We start from the raw sequence: 23,045 nt of genomic DNA, 5'->3' as shown, positions 1-23,045 counted from the left end.
AGTTTCTATGGTCATGGAAAGCCTGGAAATAGATACAGTCTGCAACGCATCATACTCTGGAGACGTGGTTTAGCATGGGGGAAATCGATCCGAAGAAATATTCGATAAATTTGTTGTGTGGTTTTTTGCACTTCAGACTAAACGAAAAAAAACGATTATTTATCGCCTTACAACCGACAAATATAGAAGCTTAAAGTGTTTAAACCCTCCAAATATTGTCCACATTCACTTCCATTGCAAGTGCCTTACTGTAATAGATTTTTGCTTTTTTTTTAAACAGAAGGAGGGATGAGTCGAAATTAATTTTTGTTGTAATCAATATTAAGCCACAAATGTTGTCGACTGAGCTTAACTGGTATTGAACCCGGAATATTCCTTTTAAATAACTTTAGTTAGGGGTGGCTCAGCGGTTAAGGCTTTGGGTTACTGATCAGAAGGTTGGGGATTCAAGCCCCAGCACTGCCAAGATGCCACTGTTGGGCCCTTGAGCAAGGCCTTTGACCCTATCTGCTCCAGGGGCAGCGTATCATGGCTGACCCTGCACTCTGACCCCAGCTTAGCTGGGATATGTGAAAAAAAGAATTTCACTGTATATGTGCAAATGTATAATGTGTGATAAATAAATAAAACTATTAATTATTATTAGTTTGTAAAATGCTCTCCTAAAACTCAAAACTCCATCCATCTTATATTTTAAGATAAAATAATGTTAATACAAATATCATATGTACAAATTGATTATGCATTGCATTTTATTTGTTTTAACTTCTGTTAGTTGCATCAAAGCAGCTCGTGATGCATAATTAAGCTACTCTGAAATGAATTATTTTGAATGATAAAACATGCTCTCAAAACTCCAGCCTCCGTTTTCCCATACGACTAAAATAAAATTAGGTTATTTCCAAATGTCATGTGCATACGTTTTCTGCTATGAATTTTTGGTTTTATAACTTAGGGAAACAGGCGTAGATAGCTCTGAACAATTTTTGTCTACCTCGGAACCTGATTCCTTTATGCTTTTTCTCTCTTACCTCGCTATCGCAGTAGCATCATCTCCCCCACTTTAATAAGAGTAGAGTTGCGATGCAGAGACCCGATTAGAGAAAAAGTAAACCAGAGGAGACATAGCAACAATAACCATTTCCATCATTTGTATCTGTCATTTTCATCTGCCATTTTAATCCGTACAAAGACACGCCAGCCGTTTGGGCTAGGAAAAAAATGACCAATATTGGTCCATTCTATGGTTAAAATGTCCATTCTGTTTTAAACTTTTCTAAAATTTCTAGGGTAAATCTCCCGAATCCCTATATAATAATTAATATCTGTTCTAAGCCACAAGGCCTCCTAATGTTCCATACGTTATGCATGTAAAATAAAAGATAAAAGGAAGGTACTCAAACAGGAATATTGTTGATTGATCTTTACAAATTCTTAGACAACCTTAGATACATGTCCTAAATACGCCCCTGGAAACAATTAGCTAAACATTAAAACTTTTTTTAAAAAGTTTACAGATCTCATGCAATCGATAATTTCTCTTAAAAAGTTTCTACCTAAACTACTGCAAAACTGTTCACAAAACAGTAAATGATTCATTAGCGAAATGATTTTTGAAATTCCATAACAAGTAATAACAAGCAATTGGACAAGACGTCAATACAGTCTTATTTATTTGTCCTAGAATCTGCATGCAGCAGTGCTCCTGGTTCAGGCCCCAGTTCACCCAACAACAGTTCAAACAACATTACCAATGAGAACGGAATCACCGGATCCATCTCCAACAGTCCAGTTGAGGTACAGCTTTAGTGCACACTTGACCAGCAGTAGTATGACTGCGACAGTCATTGCCAAAGACTGCCATTACTGTAGCTAGTCTCATGATAGCATGACAGATTTTTTTATCTTAGCTATTAAAGGGTCATTATTTACTCTATTTATTATGTTGTTCCATCATAAATGATCTGACTTTCTTCTGTGAAACACAGAAGGAGAAGCTTTGTGTTATAAAGGATTTTTATACAGCTCTCCTTTTCATGCTATGACTTTTCATAGTGACCACACTGTCAAGCCCCAAAAAGGACCCAAAAAAATATATAAACAAATAAAAAAAAATAAAAAAAATCATTTTACGCTATGTTATATTCCAAGCCTTTTTAAAGGGATAGTTCACTCAAAAATGAAAATTCTCTCATCATTTACTCACCCTCATGCCATCCCAGATGTGTATGACTTTCTTTCTTCTGCTGAACACAAATGAAGACTTTTAGAGGAATATCTCAGCTCTGTAGGTCCTTACAATGAAAGTGAATGGTGGCCAGAACTTTGAAGCTCCACAAAGCAGATAAACGTAGTAGAAAAGTAATCCATAAGACTCCAGTATTTAAAGTCATATTTCCAGAAGTGATGTTATTGGTGTGAGTGAGAAACAGATTCATATTTAAGTCTTTTTTACTATAAATATCCACTTTCACCAGCCCTCCCAAGCACTCTTCTCTCATAAGGGTAGTTCTTCTTTTCTGGACTGCCACCAACTGGACTGCTACAACTTTTCATAGTGACCATGCTGTCGAGCTCCAAAAAGGACAAAAAAAAAAAAAAAATGCAATATATGAGTTAATTTTAATCTGTATGCTATATTCCAAGCCTTCTTAAAGGAACATTTCACCCAAAAATGAAAATTATCTCATTATTTATGCACCCTCAGGCCAATCTAGATGTGTATGATTACTTTCTTCTGCAGAAGATAGGTGTGGGTATGTAACATTCATATTTAAGTCAATTTTTTACTATAAATATCCACTTTACCAGCCCTACTAAGCATTCTTCTCTCCTAAGAGTTCTTCTGTTGTTTTCAGTGATTTGCATTCTTTACGCATATCGCCACTTACTGGACAGGGAGGACAATTTATAGCAAAAATTACTTAAATATCACTATTTCACACCCACACCTATTGTATCGCTTCTGAAGACATGAATTTAACCACTGGAGTCGGATAGATTTATTTTATGCTGCTTTTATGTGCTTTTTGGAGCTTCAAAGTTTTGGCCACCATTTTCTTGCACTGAATGGACCTACAGAGCTGAGATATTCTTCTAAAATCTTCATTTGTGTTCTGCAGAAGAAAGAAATTTATATACATCTGGGATGGCATGAGTGTGAGTAAATTATGAGAGAATTTTAATTTTTAGGTGAACTATTCCTTTAAATCATTACAAACACCATAAATCAGCCTATGGTGCCTTTTGGGTTTTGGGCTCTTTTCAACGGGTGTGGCTAGGAGACTAGCTGAACACTGGCTTGACCATGCTGGGAGCCCATCTCAAACCAGCTCAGAACAGCAAATCAGTTTAGACTGGTTTTATGATGCTTTTATGGTGTTTTTTGGTCTTTTTTTGAAGATGGACAGCTGTGTCAGTAGAGACTGTCATTAAATGGAAAAAAAAAGAGCTGTGTGAATATTCTTCCAAAAATGTGCTGTTGTGTTCCATGGAAGAAAGTAAGTGACATGGGGTTGAAATGGCATGAGGGTGATTAATTAATGTTCCTTAAACTGAGCTTTATTGGGCTTTTTGAACTTATTGAGCTTTACTCCTGTCATTTTGGGAAGTGTTCTGCAATTTTCCTGGCTTTTTTCCATGCATGTTTTTATTTATTTTATTTTATTTTCCCCAGACATCAACAGTCTCTTTCTGTAGACAGGGGTCTGGAGAGAGACCAGATAGAGCTGTTTATTTTCATCAGTGGGGTTTATTTATCAGTGCTTATGTTTGCATGTGTGTCGTTCCAGCCATCGTTGGCACACAGACTGACTGGCAGAGAGGGACCTGTTAGCCAGCTGTCACTGTACACGTCACCCTCCCTCCCCAACATCACCCTGGGTCTTCCAGCGACCGGCCCCTCCAGCGTGAGTCCAGCTCACATTCTCTCTCTCGCTCTGTCCGTTTGTCCGTTCACACGGTTGCAGAGTTTTCCTGCACTGACAAGTCATTTTTCAGTATTTTTGTCTTGTTCTTCAGTAAAAATGTCTGAACACCCTTAAAACTACACACACTTGCTTGAGAAGCAAAATGACATACTAAGTCTTGTTTTTAAGGAAATCTAACAAAATGTTATGAGGTTTATACTTAAGTCAAGAACACAAAAATCAATAGGGGTAAGCAGGGTTACTATAGTTTTGGATTTTTTATTTCGTTTTTATTTCTGTTTTATAGTCTGTGTATTATTTCAGTGTATTTTTTATTATTTTTTTTTTTTCACACTTTGTTAGATTTAGTTTTGTTTTAATTAAATTTGTTTTCTAGGTTCAGCTTAGTTTTTGTTTTAGTTCTACCAAAGCTAAAGTGTTTACTGGTATCATTTAATATGTTTAACATCATTACATTTCTCAGGGCAATCTTGTGTGACCTGTGTATTACGTATAGCATTTTCTTGTTTAATTAAGGTGGTTTGTAATTATTATTATTATTATTATTTTTAAATACTGTGTATCAAAAAATGAAAATACAATGAATTTGAGGTCAATAGAAATTTTTTTTTTTTTTTTTTTTTTTTTTTTATTTATTTTGGAGTTATGAAAAAGTTTTTTAGTTTATTTTCAGTTTTTCACAATTATGTCAGTTTTTACTTTTATTCCAGTTAATGAAATTGTTTTCTTTTAGTTTTTTGTTCACGCTAATAACACATGGGGGTAAGAAAAATAAGCTTCATTTAATGAAAAACAAGTACATTTTCAAACCCCCATTGTCAAAAGTATATATATATATATATATATATATATATATATATATATATATATATATATATTTTTTTTTTTTTTTTTTTTTTTTTTGGTTTAAGTGTAAACCTCCTTAACTTTATACTATTTATCTGAAAACAGTGCTGAAGGTCGCAAAAGCATGTTTGGTGTAAACGGCCATAATGAAATACTATATTTGTCTTGTTTTCCAGTACAAATATCTAAACATCCTTAAAACAAGATAAACTTGCATAAGAAGCAAAATGCTATAAGATATTAAGTCTTGTACTTAGGGAAATCTAACTGCATTTAATGAGGTTTATTGCTTAAAAAAATAATAATAATAATAATAAAAAACGTTTTGTCAATGGGGTAAGAAAAATAAACTTAATTCAAATGGGAAGCACAATTATTTTTCTTACGCCATACTTTTTTTCCCCTTGTTTTATGGATAAATAAAAAAAAAAAGTTTTTTTTTTTCTCTCTCTCTCTCTCTGAAAACAAGACATATTATCAGTCATTTTTGCCTCTCTAGTAAATGTGTCTTGTTTTAAGGATGTTTAGATATTTAAAATATTTCATATGAATATATAACTTTTCTATAACACCACAGTTACTACATTTGCTGTTACTAGTACTGGTTGTAAATGGTGGTGGTGTAGTGGGCTAAAGCACATAACTGGTAATCAGAAGGTTGCTGGTTCAATCCCTGCAACCATCACCATTGTGTCCTTGAGCAAGGCACTTAACTCCAGGTTGCTCCAGGGGGATTGTCCCTGTAATAAGTGCACTGTAAGTCGCTTTGGATAAAAGCGTCTGCCAAATGCATAAATGTAATAAATGTAAATGTTGTAAATGTGGTGATGTGCAGTTGAAAAGCTTCTAAGTCATGTTTTGTGCATTACGCAATGTTTTTCTTCGTCTATGCTGTTTAGAATGCCATTTCACTTGTTCGAATTCCCCCGTTGCACTGTAAAGTAGAAAATTAGATTGCGAGAACAGAAAAGGGGCTTGACTTTGGTTAACTCATATAGACAAGCTGTGTATGAACATGAGATTCACTCCTATTAGTAAATACGGTTGCCAATCCCAAGCATTGACTGTCTCTCAGACTCTCCATCACAAAGAGGTCCTGCTTGTGTACACTCAGCCTTAGGGGTATCGCACATAGAGGAGCCCCTGTCTGGATTGTCAGGGTGCCATATGCAGCTTTTCAGCACCAGTGGAATTTCAAAAAGAGCCCTTTGAGGGACAATGACTGATCACACTGCTCACTGACGCAAGCACTGTATTCATAAAATAAAGATCTGTAGCCTCCTATCGATTTACGGGTGAATGTTCTCACTCTCTGGATTCTTTTCTGGTTACGATTGTGATCTTTCTCTATTCGAACAGGTTGCATCTTGCCAGCAGGATAGTGACAGAAGGGCAGTGCCAGGAATACCCAGAGCCACTCCATTCATGCCCGGGGCCCATCTGCCATCTTACCTGGCTGCCTCCACCTTAGAGCGGGAGGGCGGCTCGGCTCATAACTCTCTCCTGCAGCATATGGTGCTTCTGGAGCAGTCAGCAGCGCAGAACTCGATGATCGCAGGTCAGTCTTAGTCATAATAACCTTAATAATAATGCAGAGATGCATGCGTTTATATCTCCCAATTTGGAATGCCCAATTCCCACTACTTAGAAGGTCCTCGTGGTGGTGCAGTTACTCAATCTGGGTGGTGGAGGACAAGTCTCAGTTGCCTCTGCTTCTGAGATGTCAATCCACGCATCTTATCATGTTGCTTGTTGTCACAGCTTGTGGAGGCTCATGCTACTCTCTGTGATCCACACACAACTTACCACACGCCCCATTGAGAGCGAGAACCACTAATCGCGACCACGAGGAGGTTACCCCATGTGACTCTACCCTCCCTAGCAACCAGGCCAATTTGGTTGCTTAGGAGACCCAGCTAGAGTCACTCAGCACACCCTGGATTCGAACTCGCGACTCCTGGGGTGGTAGTCAGCGTCAATACTCGCTGAGATACCCAGGCCCCAAAGAAGACAACGCATTTTAATCGATTTACTCAAAGCTGGTGATAATTAGCATCTGATGTGCCAGAAGCAGTTACATGAGAGATGGGGGAGGGGGTCAATACCTATCCTGAAGACAAGAGAGAAAGAGATTCCTCACTGGCACAGTTAATCCTGATGCTCCTAATGATTTGTGCCATTGTCAAGCATCACTTTAAAGGGGGACCTCTTCTCCGCCCACTGTTGTGAGGGAAACAAGTGAATCCAGCCAAAGGAAGTGTATGAACAGGAAGGGTCACAGAACTGCAAAATCGAAAATAAAATGGAAAATAGATTGTTCAGACTGAATAGATAGCTCTTGTTTTTTAGGTCCACCATTTCAATGTGATTGTAGTGGCTGAGGCGAATATTGGTCAAATGCATAACGATCAAATGCTTGACTGCTTTATGGTGTTTTTTTTTTTTTGTTTGTTTTTTTTTTACGCCTCTCTTGAATGTAGCTTTTCGTATCAACATGCAGTATTTTTGTTCTCATGTAATAAAATTATTTCAACCTAAATCAGTACATAATGTCCATTTCATTGTTTATTTTGACAACATAAAAGTCTTAAAGGCACAGCAGCAAAAAAAGTGACCTGTTAGATTCTGAAAGGGTGGGAAAATGGTCATGAAAAACAAAAACAACATTTTTTTTGGAACACCAAAAAATATCAACTTTATTAATATTATAAGTGGACCTCAGGGGAAAAACAAATGAAAGTTGATGCGTGTTATTGCCATGCCACTAATATCACCTAATGGAATTGCAAAAATAGTGATACGGCTCTCTGGAATTTAGTTTCAAGTCTCATATCATAATGCAGGCTATTTCATTTGACATAATAACAAAATTTCAACTTATATCAGTATTTTATGACCGTTATTTAAAAAAAATTTGTTATTGTTATGTTTACATAGATGAGTTAAAGGCACAGCAGCAAAAATAAATAAATAAACATAAATAAAAATAAAAATTAAGATCAGAGAAAGGGTGAAAAATACATTAAAAAAATAATAATAATAAATAAAAAAATTTTTTTTTACTAAACCAACTTTTCAAGTGGACCTCAGGAGGACAAAAAATATGTTACCAAATGGAATTGCAACAATAATTACCATTTTCAAACACACATCGTCAGGCATTGGCCAAACAGAAAGTCCCACCCCAAATTAATCTGAACATGTAAGTGACCAACCACTGTGCAATTGTGGTTATGGCAAATCCAGTGACTGGTTGTTTCTAGTAAGTGCTCGTTGTAACAGCCTGGCAACTTTACTTGCAAATTTGTTTCCCAGCAGACCAATAAGAACCAGTTCACTTTAACTTCTAAAGTACAGATCTCATTCATTCCCCCCATTGGGGAACTGATTTTTAACAATAACTTATAAACCTTTAAAGACAGACCAACCTTGAACTCCAAGATTGTTACTCAATGGTTTATACATCTGCTGCAGCCATCGGTTCACATTATTTCAACTTTATTAAAAAGAAAAAAATGTGTTTAGTAGAGGTATTTGTGGTAAATAACTAGACTTCCAATGATCCTGCAGAAAAAAGATCCACCAATCAGAGCATCGCCGCAAACAAAGTGCACCAGAAATGCTATGAAGCGACCGGATGCAACCGATCATGAGAATGTCGGTCTTCCTACATTCTCAAACTACTGATATTTTTGTATTAAGGCATTGTACTTCTTGCCCTCATTAAAGACATTTTAAGTAAACAGTTTTGTACCTTTGTCTTTTTGTCTGATTTCCAAATGCTTTTTTGCTTCAAATCAAAGCTGGTTGGTGTGGAACTCTTTTAAAAGGATTTATGAAATCCATAGTTGCAAACAAATGAATGGGAAAAGTCTTCTGTGTAACCCAAAGCCCATATGGTGTGTCCCCAGGTCTGGGGGGTGTGCCCCTGCAATCTCATCCTATCCACAAGCTCCGGCAGCATCGTCCCCTGGGACGCACACAGTCGGCCCCACTGCCTCAAAACGCCCAGGCGCTACAACAGCTGGTGGTTCAACAGCAGCACCAGCAGTTCCTCGAGAAACACAAGCAACAGTTCCAACAGCAGCAACTGCACATCAGCAAGGTACAGCACTCTGTCTTTCTTTAGCTCCCTTAATCACCATGGCAACCAGCAGGATGTGCATTCCTGATACGGTCGGACCGGAAATGCTCCGCTTGTGTGTTTGTGTATATGTGGGACTGTAGAGTCATGACATTTTCAGCACTGATTTAGGGAGAATGCTGCGGAAGTAATAAAAAATTTAAAAAAATGGCAAAATGCTGTTAGTTCACCCAATTGTGAAAATTCTGTTATCATTTACTCACCCTCATATTGTTCCAAACCGGTATGACTTTTTTTTTTTTCTTTCTTTGGAACACAAAAGAATTTTGGAAGAATATCCTTGCTGCTCTTTTCCAAGTAATGACAACAAATCAGCACTGGGGCTGTCAAGTTTTTAAGATGATTAAAAAAAAAAACCCACACCATTAAAGGGATAGTTCACCCAAAAATGAAAATTCTCTCATTATTTACACACCCTCATGACATTCTGGATGAGTATGACTTTTTTCTTCTGCAGAACACAAATAAAGATTTTTAGAAGAATATCTCCACAATTTAGGTCCATACAAAGCTAGTGAATGGTGGCCAGAACTTTGAAGCTCCAAAAAGCATATAAAGGCAGCATAAAAGTAATCCATATGACTCCAGTGGTTAAATCAATATCTTCAGAAGTGAAATGATAGGTGTGGATGAGAAACAGATCAATATTTAAGTCATTTTTTACTATAAATTCTCCTCCCTGACCAGTAGATGGCGATATGCACAAAGAATGTGAATTGCCAGAAACAGAAGAAGAATGTGAAAGTGAAAGAGGAGATTTATAGTAACAAAAAGGACTTAAATTTGATCTGTTTATCACCCACACCTATCATATCGCTTCTGAAGACATGGATTTAACCACAGGAGTCACATGGATTACTTGTATGCAGCATTGTATGTGCTTTTTGGAGCCTAAAAGTTCTGGCCACAATTCACTTGCATTTTATGGACCTACAGAGTTGAGATATTCTTCTAAAAACCTTTGTTTGTGTTCAGCAGAAGAAAGAAAGGCATAAACATCTGGGTTGGCATTTTCATTTTTGGGTGAACTATCTCTTTAAAGGATCATAAAAGTTATGGAAACCAAAAAACAGCTTGTGTAAGTCATTATTCACTGATAATCTTCCTCTCCACCAAAGCTCTCAAATGGACTACAAAAGTCATGTAGTGCATAGATGCTATTGACAGCAAACTTTACTGGTTCTTTTTGTGACTTACTGTTCTACACGTTTTGTGACCAGACAGCTCTGACGTTAAACTTTGACGTACACCTAACGGCACATCTAATGGCTATGAATATTTGATTTGAGAGCTACAGCGGAGGGGAAGATTTTCAGGAATTATTGGCTGAAATTTTGAAGTTTCTCCGCAAAGCTATCATATGGCTTCAGAGGACTTAGAATATAGTGCATGGATCATGGACTACTTTCATGATAGTTTTATGGTATAGGTTTATGGAAAGAACCATCAAATCAGCCAACATATTTAATTAACAAACACATAAGAGGTGGATGGATGTGTAGAACTTTGCAAATGATATGCGTTGAAATTCTGTGGAAATCTGCTGAGCTTTCTGTGGAGTTCTGCGGGCACAGATACCATGTGGACACTTGAATCTGAGGCAGATGCATATGGAGGGAATTACCACACCATTCTTTCCTCCTGTGTGCTCACGGAGTGTGTGATGAGATCCCTAGAGATTACTGGTGTCTGGTCATTATCCTACAGGGGTTTCAGTTTGTTTTCTAATGCCCGTGCTCTCCCCCCACCGTAAATGTGCAATATAGATTAGTTATGGGGTTAATCCATGCCTGCACATACACACACACACACAAACGGTTCTGTTTAGAATGAGATCACTGGGTGTGGATCGTCTCACCACTGAATGCTACACTTCCGGGAATTTGGCCTCTTTGCTTAGCATATGTCAAAGGAATTTAATGCTTTCCAGGCATTTATGTGGTTTACATAGAACTCCATTCATGTATCTTAAAAGTTCACGGGAGAGATGCGAGAAGGCACCAGTTGTGGATCTTTGCATATCAGAAGGGGTCATGAGATCAATGAAATTGCAAAGATGTTATATTTGTTGTGATTTGATGCACCGGTTTAATGTGAATTTCTTTGTGGTACTTGGTGGTGCTACATTTACCAAATTACTTAATGTGTCTATCCATTTTTTGGGAGTCAATCATTATATTTTAAATAGTGATTATAATTTAAATCATGATCAAAGTGACAACATTTGTCAAGCTCCAGAAAGAAAAAAAAAAAAAAAAAAACCACCATAGACTCGTAAGGCGCCGTTCACACTGAACATGTTTTTGCATTCATCTTCAATGTTTTTCAGTCATTTTCCTATGTAAACATGAGCTAGATGGACAGCTTTGACTGTTGCGCAACGTCTCGCTGTTTATGACACCCTGGTCATAATGCAAAATGAGTGTAATTCTCCTATAGCGAACAATCCCTTAAAACAGATGTGTTCACTGTGCTGAAGGGAGAGATTGAGTTGCAGTGAGGATAAAATGAAAAACACAGAGTGGAATACTGTATGAAAAAAGAAAAGCTTGTTTGGAATGAAGCTCAGGGATGAGGCAACTGCTGAGCGCTCTGACGTCAATTATGTTCCCTCGGCTCAGTGCCAGGGAACTGTGTTTTTACCACACTCAAGTGTGTGTGTGTTTACTGAGGGCAGGGCGGGACTATGACTGTCATTGCCATGGTGATAGGGTTGGCCACAGCTGTCACAGTGGGAACTCAGGTCGAGAGGAGAGAGAGGCCATCATAGGCTTGTGATCCTTCTCTATCTGTGCTTCTCACATTGATTCACTTCTTCTCTTGCTGTTGTTCCAAGAATATTATTTAATGTTATTGTAGCTTTAACTCTGTTTGTTTTTGACAGAGGATCTGTATGTTTGTGTCAAGTTGTGTTGCAGATATGTGTTCACCCAAAAATTAAAATGCTCTCATCATTTATTCACCCTCATGCCATTCCAGAAGTGCATGACTTTCTTTCTTCTGCAAATCAAGTAAATATTTTTAGAACAATATTTCAGCTCTGTAGGTCCATTTAATGCAAGTGAATGGTGGCCAGAACTTTGAAGCTCCAAAAAGCATATAAAGGCAGCATAAAAGTAATCCATACGACTCCAGTGGTTAAATCCATATCTTCTGAAGTGATATGATAGGTGTGGGTGAGAAATAAATATTGAAGTCCTTTTTACTATAAATTCTCCTCCCTGCCCAGTAGGTGGCGATATGCACGAAGATGGTGAATGACCAAAAACAATAGAAATTTGTAATAATAATAAAAAATAAAAATTAAATATTGTTCTGTTTCTCACCAACACCTATCATATCGCTTCTTAAGATATGAATTTAGCCACTGGAGTCGTATGGATTACTTTTATGCTGCCTTTATATGCTTTTTGAAGCTCCAAAGTTCTGGCCACCATTTAATTGCATTAAATGGACCTACAGAGCTGAAATATTGTTCTAAAAATCTTTGTTTGTGTTCTGCAGAGGAAAGTCATACACATCTGGGATGTCAGAAGGGTGAGATAATGATGAGAGAATTTTCATTTTTGGGTGAACTAGCCCTTTATGGTTTGGCCTACCTTAAAAACACTTTCTAAACTATGCAGTTATTTTGAAACTGCAAAGTGGGCTCGCACTGGCTGTAATGTAGATATACACTATCATTTTATACTATGTGAACTCAGCAAAAAAGAAACATCCTCTCACTTTCAACTGCTTTTATTTTCAGCAAACTTAACATGTGTAAATATTTGTATGAACATAAAAAGATTCAACAACTAAGACATAAACTGAACAAGTTTCTAACAGAAATGGAATAATGTGTCCCTGAACAAAGGGGGGGTCAAAATCAAAAGTAACAGTCAGTATCTGGTGTAGCCACCAGCTGCATTAAGTACTGCAGCGTATCTCCTCCTCATGGACTGCACCAGATTTGCCAGTTCTTGCTGTGAGATGTTACCCCACTCTTCCACCAAGGCTCTTGCAAGTTCCCGGACATTTCTGGGGGGAATGACCCTAGCCCTCACCCTCCGATCCAACAGGTCCCAGACATTCTTAATGGGATTGAGATCCGGGCTCTTCGCTGTTCATGGCAGAACACTGACGTTCCTGTCTTGCAGGAAATCACGCACAGAACGAGCAATATGGCTGGTGGCATTGTCATGCTGGAGGGTCATGTCAGGATGAGCCTGCAGGAAGGGTACCACATGAGGGAGGAGGATGTCTTCCCTGTAACACACAGCGTTGAGATTGCATGCAATGACAACAAGCTCAGTCCGATGATGCTGTGACACACCGCCCCAGACCATGACGGACCCTCCATCTCCAAATTGATCCCGCTCCAGAGTACAGGTCTCGGTGTAACGCTCATTCCTTCGATGATAAACGTGAGTGCGACCATCACCCCTGGTGAGACAAAACCGCGACATGTCAGTGAAGAACACTTTTTGCCAGTCCTGTCTGGTCCAGCGAAGGTGGGTTTGTGCCCATAGGTGAAGTTGTTGCCGGTGATGTCGGTAAGGACCTGCCTTACAACAGACCTACAAGCCCTCAGTCCAGCCTCTCTCAGCCTATTGTGGACAGTCTGATCACTGATGGAGGGATTGGGCGTTCCTGTTTTAACTCTGGCAGTTTTTGTTGCCATCCTGTACCTGTCCCACAGGTGTGATATTTGGATGTACCGATCCTGTGCAAGGGTTGTTACACGTGGTCTGCCACCGCGAGGACAATCAGCTGTCCTTCATGTCTCCCTGTAGCGCTGTCTTAGGTGTCTCACAGTACGGACATTGCAATTTATTGCCCTGGCCACATCTGCAGTCCTCATTTTTCCATGCAGCATGCCTAAGGCATGTTCACGCAGATGAGCAGGGACACTGGGCATCTTTCTTTTGGTGTTTTTCAGAGTCAGTAGAGAGGTCTCTTTAGTGTCCTAAGTTTTTATAACTGTGACCTTAATTGCCTACTGTCTGTAAGCTGTTAGTGTCTTAATGACCGTTCCACAGGTGCATGTTCACTAATTGTTTATGGTTCATTGAACGAGCATGGAAAACATTGTTTAAACATTTCACAATAAAGATCTGTTAAGTTAAGTTGAGTTTATAATATATTACTCTGTGTAGGCTATATTACTATATATTTGTCTACTGTGTTGCTCTGTTACTATTTCATTATATATATATATATATATATATATATATATATATATATATATATATATATATATATATGTGTGTATATTATATACATTTATGCTATGATATTATGTTTTAATATTATGTTAAGTATTCATTTTCTTTAATGTTAGATTCATATCATTCTACCCTGTGCAATATTTCTTTCACAAAGCCTCAAAGGAAATCATAGATTTTATATATGTCCACATTAATTGTGAATTGTAATTGTGCCAAAGTAACTGATATGAACAAGACAAAAAGACAAAAAAGTAGTTAATTTCAGTTATTTGTATGAATCGTGTTTCAGAAGGAAATTGGTACTTTAATTCACCAAAGTGTCATTCAGCTGATCACAAAGTATAGTCAGGACATTACTGATGTAAAAAACAGCACCATCGCTATTTGAAAAAATCATTTTTGATCAAATCTAGACAGGCCCTATTTCCAGCAGCCATCACTCCAACACCTTATCCTTGAGTAATCATGCTAAATTGCTAATTTGGTACTAGAAAATCACTTGTCATTATATCAAACACAGTTGAAAGCTATTTGGTTCATTAAATGAAGCTTAACATCGTCTTTGTGTTTGTTTTTGAGTTGTCACAGTATGCAATAGACTGGCATGTCTTAAGGTCAATATTAGCTAAAAATGGCAAAAAAGAAACAGCTTTCTCTAGAAACTCATCAGTCAATCATTGTTTTGAGGAATAAAGGCTATACAATGCTTGATATTGCCAAAAAACCGAAGATTTCATTCAAAGGTGTACACTACAGTCTTCAAAGACAACGGACAACTGACTCTAACAAGGACAGAAAGAGATGTGGAAGGCCAGATGTACAACTAAACAAGAGGATAAGTACATCAGAGTCTCTAGTTTGAGAAATAAATGCCTCATATGTCCTCAGCTGACAGCTTCATTGAATTCTACCCGCTCAACACCAGTTTCATGTACAACAGTAAAGAGAAGACTCAGGGGTGCAGGCCTTATGGGAAGAATTGCAAAGAAAAAGCCACTTTTGAAAAAGAAAAAGAAAAGTGTAGAGTGAGCAAAGAAACACAGACATTGGACAACAGATAATTGGAAAAGAGTGTTATGGATCTTAACCCCTGGTCCTCTAGATGATTTTGTGGGATCAGCTAGACTGTAAGGTGAGTGAGAAGTGCCCGACAAGACAGTCACATCTATGGCAAGTGCTACAAGAAGTGTGGGGTGAAATGTCACCTGAGTATCTTGACAAACCGACAGCTAGAATGGCAAGGATCTGCAAAGCTGTCATTGCTGCACGTGGAGGATTTTTTGATGAGAACTCTTTGAAGTAGTTTAAGAAGTTCTGAACATTTTTTTCAAATTGTAATAGTAATTTTTCATGTTATTAATGTCCTGACTATACATTGTGATCAGTTGAATGCCACTTTGGTGAATAAAAGTACCAATTTCTTTCCATAAGAGCAAAATCTGTACATTATTTCAAACCTTTGGCCGCCAGTGTACATTTACACATTCGGCAGATGCTTTTATACGAAGCAACTTAAAGTGCATTCAAGGTATGCATTTTTTATCAGTTTGTGTGTGTGTTATCTTGAAATCGAACTCATGACCCTGGCGTTGCCAGCGCCATACTCTGCCAGTTAATTACAGGAACCCATTAAATTAATTGCAGTGGTGATTTTAATATGGATCTCCCCGTATCTCTCAGATGATGGCGAAGCCAAGTGAGCCAGGCCGACAGCACGAGAGCCACCCGGAGGAGACGGAAGAGGAACTGCGGGAGCACCAGGGGCTAGCCGATTCCATGGAGGGTCTTCCTCATGGCGTCACCATTAAACAGGAACCTCTAGATGAACAGGATGAAGAGTTCCAGCAGAGAGAGAGACAGGCAGAGGAAGAGCTGCTCTTCAGACAGGTGAGGAGGGGAGAGACATGACACTGTTCGACACTGATACGTCTCAGGTAGTGTGTAGTGCACAGTGAAGTGGATTGTCCTGTATAGAGCGCATCAGTCGGTTTCCGGAAGTGCAAATCCCATTCATTTTATTAACAGGGAAATTGATTTTTAATAATAACTTATGTACCAAAGACAGACCTATTATGACATCCTAGGCTGTTAATCGATGGTATATGCTTCTGATGAAGCCAGTAGCTATATTGTTTTAATAGCAGAATTTGTGGTGAAGAACTACACTACCTGTGAACCTCGAATGGAACCAATCCACTAATTACTTTTTAATTCAAATATGGCATTCACATTGTTTCATGGGATTGTAGTTCATTCCCTTAATACACAGTCTTGTTTTTTGTTTTGTTTTGTTTTTTTATTTTCAAATGCTTTTTTGCTTTAAATAAAAGTTTGTAATGTTACTCAACTCCGAGCTGGTTAGTTTGGTTCAAGGCTTAGAACTCTTATGAAGGATTTAATGAAATCCTTTTGGAAAAAAGAATGAGCAAAATACTTTCAGAACCAAGGCGGCTGAAAAAGTGGGTGAGCACTGTTGTGCTCTATAATGTGTTGATTTCATTGGTGTGCAAACAAAATATATATAAAAAAACAAACAAAAAAAAACATATATATAATTATTATTATTATTATTATTATTATTATATATTTTTTTCCTCACTTTTCAAAATTGGTTAATGCAACCAAACTCGTAACTGTCCACGTTGCTTAATCAGTGTTTTTTTTTTTTTTTTTTTTTTTGCTTTAAAAATGAACAGAAGGTAAGCATTTGTGTTTAATGAGATCAGTTAGGTCAAGCTCTTTTTTATCTTAATGTGGCAGCAGGGTTTGATCTACTGTAGACGCCCTCTGCATGTGCCTACAATCAAATTTTATTCCTGTTGAATATGCATATTGCAGTCTTGCTGGTGGCGTTTACCTCCACTATCTTGGAATGTATGGAGTGCCACCTGCTGGTTGTTTTCATATTTTCGGGAGGGACATTTCAAAACACCTGATGCTCTGCTGTATGAAATGAAAAAAAAAAAATGCATTGCCTTTAATTTGCCGTAAACACACGCAATATGGGAATATGTTCCCTTTTAAGGAATTCCAGGGCTCAATAATAAGGATGGCTGGACTGTCACTTATGCTACTGGGTCAGTTCTGTCCCGTCTCTGCATCTTTAATTTCTTGATAATTTATAAGCCTTACTAATTTAAACATTTAAATGCATGTGATGTATTGAACATTGTTGCAAACTATGATATATCTTGCTGGCTAAAATATAGCAGATGAGATTTTATCGTAATTGTGAAAATTACTTTTGATAGTCTTGAAAATAATTGTTTCAATAGGTTAGTGCTTGAACCCCTAATAATAATAATCCTGACGCTTCGTGCTTGAACCTCATATATACTGTATGTATGTGCTATATAAATATATATATATATATATATATATATATATATATATATATATATACACATACACATACAGTATATATATTATATTTATTTATTTATATATACATACATATACATAAAAAAAGAATTCTGGCACTTTTCTGACTTTGAGCAGCAAGCTCTCCTGTTGGAGCAACAGAGGATTCATCAGCTGAAGAACTATCAGGCATCTATGGAGGCGGCCGGGCTGTCAGTGACATTCCCCGGCCATCGTCCCCTATCCAGAGCACAGTCCTCTCCGGCTTCAGCCACATTTCCCATCGTAGTGCAGGAACCTCCGGCTAAACCACGCTTCACCACCGGTCAGTCTGCTGGGATCACATTTTTAGATAATTTACATTTCTAGATTATTCTAGATCAAGTCATATTTCACCCCAAAATCAGAAGAGGACAAATTGGAAATTCTATTTTGCATATAGAAAATGAAGCCTAGCTTTAAGGGCCATTTATACGTTTTGCACTGTGACATTATTTTCGTGGCATTACTATAGATACTCTGTTACACATACACACACACACACAAAATAAAAAATAAAAATAAATATATATAATGAGTTTATTGATTTATTTAAATCAGCATACATCACAGGGATAGTTCACCCAAAAATGAAAATTCTCTTATTATTTACTCACCCTTTCTTTCTTCTGCAGAACACAAACAAAGATTTTTAGAAGAATATTTCAGCTCTGTAGGTCCATACAATGCAAGTGAATGGTGATCAGACCTTTGTAGTTCTGAAAATCACATAAAGGAAACATAAAAGTAATCCATAAGACTCCAGTGGATGATATCTTCAGAAGCAATATAATAGGTGTGGGTGAGAAACAGATTAAAATGTAAGTCCTTTTTTTGCTCTAAATCTCCACTTTCACTTTTACATCTGAAAGTCACATGTGGTGCCTGCATATCTGAAAGTTAAAGTGGAGATTTATAGTAAAAAAGGACTTAAATATTGTTCTGTTTATCACCCACACCTATCATATCGCTTCTGAAGATATGGATTTAACCACTGGAGACTTATGGATTACTTTTATGTTCTCTTTACATGATTTTTGGAGCTACAAAGGTCTGGTCACCATTTACTTGCATTGTATGGACGTACAGAATGGAGATATACTTCTAAAAAAAAATGTGTTTGTGTTCTGCTGAAGAAAAAGTCATTCACATATGGGATGACATGAGGGTAAATAAATGATAAGAGAATTGTAATTTTTGGGTGAACTGTCCCTTGAAGGGCAGTGTACATATTTATTTTTCATATGTTTTTGTATTTTCTTTATACCATTTTTAATCCCCTTCTGTAGTATATTTTAAGTGATCCTGTGGTGACAAATTCAATTTTAAAAGTACAAATGTTCCATGTAGTTTCTCACTCTATTAAAAGCTGCATGCATAATAATTATGAAAAAAAATAATAATAATAATTTAAATATAAACTATTTAAAATAGTTTTAGGAGGAGTATTCCTGTAGTATGTCACACAACAGGACATGTCAACTGACTTTACAATTCACTATATATACAATAATAATTATCATGATAGGAATGTGCTTGTCATGAAAACAATGTCTAAATGCAAAAAAAAAAAAAAAAATAGAATTCAATAATAATAATCTTAAAGGTATCATTTTCTTGAAGCGAAATAAAAAGTATTTTTTCTCTCTTTTGATTTTGGCATGAAATATGACCTAGACATGTTCTTGACAGGTTTTGTGAGTTTCGCCCAGCCAAGTGTGTGTTTGTTAAAGGAATAGTTTGCCCAAAAATGAAAATCATGTCATCATTTAATTGCCTTGCTTCATGTTGCTCCAAACCCGTCTTAATTTCTTCCTTCTGTAGAAAACAAAACGAGATGTTAGGAAACTTTTTAGCCTCAGTCACCATTCACTTTCATTGTATGACTAAAAGATATAATGAAAGTGAATGGTGACTGAGACTAACATGCTGCTTAACATCTCCTTTTGTGTTGCACTGAAAAAAGAAAGTAATACAGGTTTTGAACAACATGATAGAGAGTAAGTGATGAAAGAATAAAACATTTTCCCTAGAGGACTTAACAAGCTTGTCCATGTGTTTTTGTCTGCAGGTCTGGTGTACGACACGTTAATGCAGAAGCACCAGTGTATGTGTGGAAACAGTAACATACACCCAGAACACGCTGGCCGCATTCAGAGCATCTGGTCACGATTGCAGGAAACGGGACTGCGCGGCCAGTGCGAGGTACAACAGCCCAACCGCTCACTCACATCCGCACAAAGCCTGCCATTTGAGGGCGCTGTTCAGCCATCACAAATACAGTCAAACACCCCTGTTGATGAAACTTTATGAATAAACTGAGGCACTCAAAGCGTTTTATTCAACAGAGAAAGGGGAATGTTGTTATGAGTGTGTTTGAGGAACAATTTAGTTGATAGAGAAGTCAGACCCCTGCGTCTGGATAAGCATACTTCCCCACTACTGTAAAAAGTATGCCAAAAGCAGTATGTCAGTGGAGTAGGGTGTCCGAATCCTCAGTATTCCAAAAACTGTAAGTGAGGAAAAACCCAGATAACCTACTATATCTGGCGAGATTCTGAAGTGTGCATGCACTGGATACTTTGCCATAATGTCACGCTAGCTGAGAAGACATCAGATTAAAAACATTGGATTTAAAAAAACAGTCAGGTGGCTCATTTAAAGTTGTTTTTTTTGTGGTTAAAGGAATTTTCCGTGTTCAATACTAGTTAAGCTCAATCGACTGCATTTGTGCCATAATATTGATTACCACAAAAAATTATTTTGACTCATCCCCCTTTTCTTTAAAAAAAGCAAAAGTCGACATCACAGTGAGGCACTTACAATGGAAGTGAATGGGGGCCAATTTTTAAACGTTAAAATACTCACTTTTTCAAAAATATAACCACAAGATACAAACAATATCCGTGTTATCATTATTTATGTATGATCAAATCAGTTACTAACCTTTTCTGCGCAAGGTTATAGCCAATTTTACAACTTTTTTACCATGACGATGTAGTCAACAAACCCTAAAAATGACTGTAAAAATTACAATTTTAACAACTTTACAGCTCAAATAATACATGAATTTTAACAGAAGAATGAATGTAAGTGCTTTTACAAAATTATAAGCTTCACAATTCTGTCTTTAAATCCTCCAAAAATTGGTCCCATTCACTTCTATTGTAAATGCCTCAATGTAACATTGATTTTTGCCTTTTTTGTTTTTTTTTAAGAAAAGGAGGGACGAGTCGAAATTCATGTTTGTTGTAATCAAAATTATGCCATAAATGCTGTCGATTGAGCTTAAGTTGTATTGAACCCGGAACATTCCTTTAAATTGTACTTGTTTAACCAAACCAGTGTAAATAATTTCCATTGTTTTTACTACATCATACTTTCGGGTCATGGGACAATGCCCACATTCCCATATTTTTTACTTACAGTGGGGTTCAAAGGCACAGATCACTAGTGAAAGTATTAATGTTTTTCATTTGTTGAATATAATTAATTTTGTTTTCACTGCGTGTAATATTATCCGCATAACAATTTGATTTAAAAGTTGAATTTAAACATGTTTAATGAATTTCAGAATTTCTTAGTATTAGGTTTCTCCCGCTTTTGCTCTTAGAGGGATAATTCACCCAAAAATTAAAATTCTCTCATCATTTACTCAACCACAGGCCATCCCAGATGTGTATGACTTTCTTTCTGCTGCTGATCCCAAATGAAGATTTTTAGAAGAATATCTCAGCTCTGTAGGTCCATACAATGCAAGTGAACAGTGGCCAGAACTTTGAAGCTCCAAAAAGCACATAAAGGCAGCATAAAAGTAATCCATATAACTCCAGTGGTTAAAACCATGTCTTCCGAAGCGATATGGTAGGTATGGGTGAGAAACAGATCAATAATTATTATACATTATCCTCCCTGCCCAGTAGGTGGCAGCAAGCATGAATAATGTGAAAGTTGAGATTTATAGTAAAAAAAGGACTTAAACTTTATCTGTTTCTCACCCACTCCTATCATATCGCTTTTGAAGACATGGATTTAAGCACTGGAGTCATATGGATTACTTTTAAGCTGAATTTATGGGCTTTTTGGAGCTTCAAAGTTCTGGCCACAATTCACTTGCATTGTATGGACCTACAGAACTGAGAATCTAAACATTTTTAAAAGAATCAAAAAATCTTTGATTGTATTCTGCAGAAGAAATTTATACATATATTTTTACTATAAATTCTTCTCCCTGCCCAGTAGGTGGCGATATGCATGAAGAATGCAAATCGCCAAAAACAAAAGAAGAAGAATGTGGAAGTGAAAGTGGACATTTCTAGTAAAAAATTACTTAAATATCGTTCTGTTTCTCACCCACACCTGATATATCTTCTGAAGCGATCCGATCGATTTTGGGTGAGAACAGACCAAAATATAACTCCTTTTTCACTGTACATCTTGCCATTGCAGTCTATAAGCCCTATCATGATTTCAAGTTCGATTACACTTCCTAGCGCTTGACGAAGAGCGCTAGATGGCGCTATAAAGTGTAATCGAGCTTGAAATCGTGAATGCTAAAGAGACAGCCGATGTCAAGCTTTATAGTGAATAGGGAGTTACATTTTGCATTTTGGTCTGTTCTCATCAAAAAAAAAAAAAAAAAAAAAACTGGATCGTTTCAGAAGACATGGATTAAACCACTCGAGCCATATGGGTTCTTTTTATCCTGCCTTTGTCCTTTTTAGAGCTTGAAAATTTGGTCATCATTCACTTGCATTATAAAGACAAACAGACTAATCATATCTCCACTAAAATATCTTCATTTGTGTTCAGCGGGAGAGAGAAAGTCATACGCGTTTGAGGCGGCATAAGGGTGAGTAAATGATGAGAGAATTGTCATTTTTTGGTGAACTAATCTTTTAAGCTGGGATACGAGAAAGTATATTAACTCTTCAGCTTTTAAGTATGCTTTCAGCTACCAGTAATTGTGTAGTACGCTTAGCTCCATTCAAATCTGCGCAGATAAAGTGAAAAAAGCCTGCAGATTCCATTCAGGCTTCCTTATCTTTGCCTCCACCTGCTGAGGGCAATTCCTCAGCCCTCTGATCATCTCATACACTCCCATCTACGGTTTCTAATGGCTCTCGCTGGATCTAATCTCTCTTGCCACGCTGGCTCCATTGCATCAGGCCTGTTAGAGGCAGTCACATAGCTGCAGTCTCTGTTTTCCTCCAAACAAACAAGTAAACAAGCACGACAATGGCACTGCCGAGCGCCTTCTCTTTCTTTTTAGTCCTTGGTGGGGATTTTTATTGTTCTTGGAGATGGAAACAGTGAATTGGACCTCACTTAAAAGCAGTCATGACTCTTAATACCCCCTAATCTACAGCAGGGGGCCCTTAAAGAGCATTGGGTTGTTTTAAGATGCCGCCAGCCAGCACCGGGCCCCTGGGGGCCCCTCTTTAACTGCCCCTGCTGTTAAATCTGAGAGCTAGTGCGTACTGACGCAGATGTCACCTACGCATCCACCCCGCGGCT

General features: G+C 37.4%; 1 protein-coding gene across 3 annotated transcripts in view; it reads left to right on the top strand.

Annotated features, from left to right (window-relative positions):
- LOC127448106 (histone deacetylase 4-like) overlaps positions 1–23,045 on the top strand; it is a 288,908-nt gene that overhangs the window by 194,731 nt on the left and 71,132 nt on the right. For all 3 annotated transcript variants that reach the window (XM_051710403.1, XM_051710401.1, XM_051710402.1), the window contains 7 exons: positions 1,685–1,797; positions 3,792–3,908; positions 6,135–6,333; positions 8,687–8,880; positions 15,810–16,016; positions 17,628–17,814; positions 19,600–19,733. In XM_051710403.1, the coding sequence (XP_051566363.1) occupies positions 1,685–1,797; positions 3,792–3,908; positions 6,135–6,333; positions 8,687–8,880; positions 15,810–16,016; positions 17,628–17,814; positions 19,600–19,733 (1,151 nt within the window). The remainder of the gene's footprint in view (positions 1–1,684; positions 1,798–3,791; positions 3,909–6,134; positions 6,334–8,686; positions 8,881–15,809; positions 16,017–17,627; positions 17,815–19,599; positions 19,734–23,045) is intronic.

Source organism: Myxocyprinus asiaticus, chromosome 11, assembly GCF_019703515.2.
Source record: "Myxocyprinus asiaticus isolate MX2 ecotype Aquarium Trade chromosome 11, UBuf_Myxa_2, whole genome shotgun sequence".
Classification (NCBI taxonomy): Eukaryota; Metazoa; Chordata; class Actinopteri; order Cypriniformes; family Catostomidae; genus Myxocyprinus; species Myxocyprinus asiaticus.
Note: the sequence above shows the minus strand (reverse complement) of the source record. Positions and strands in the feature narration are given on the sequence as shown.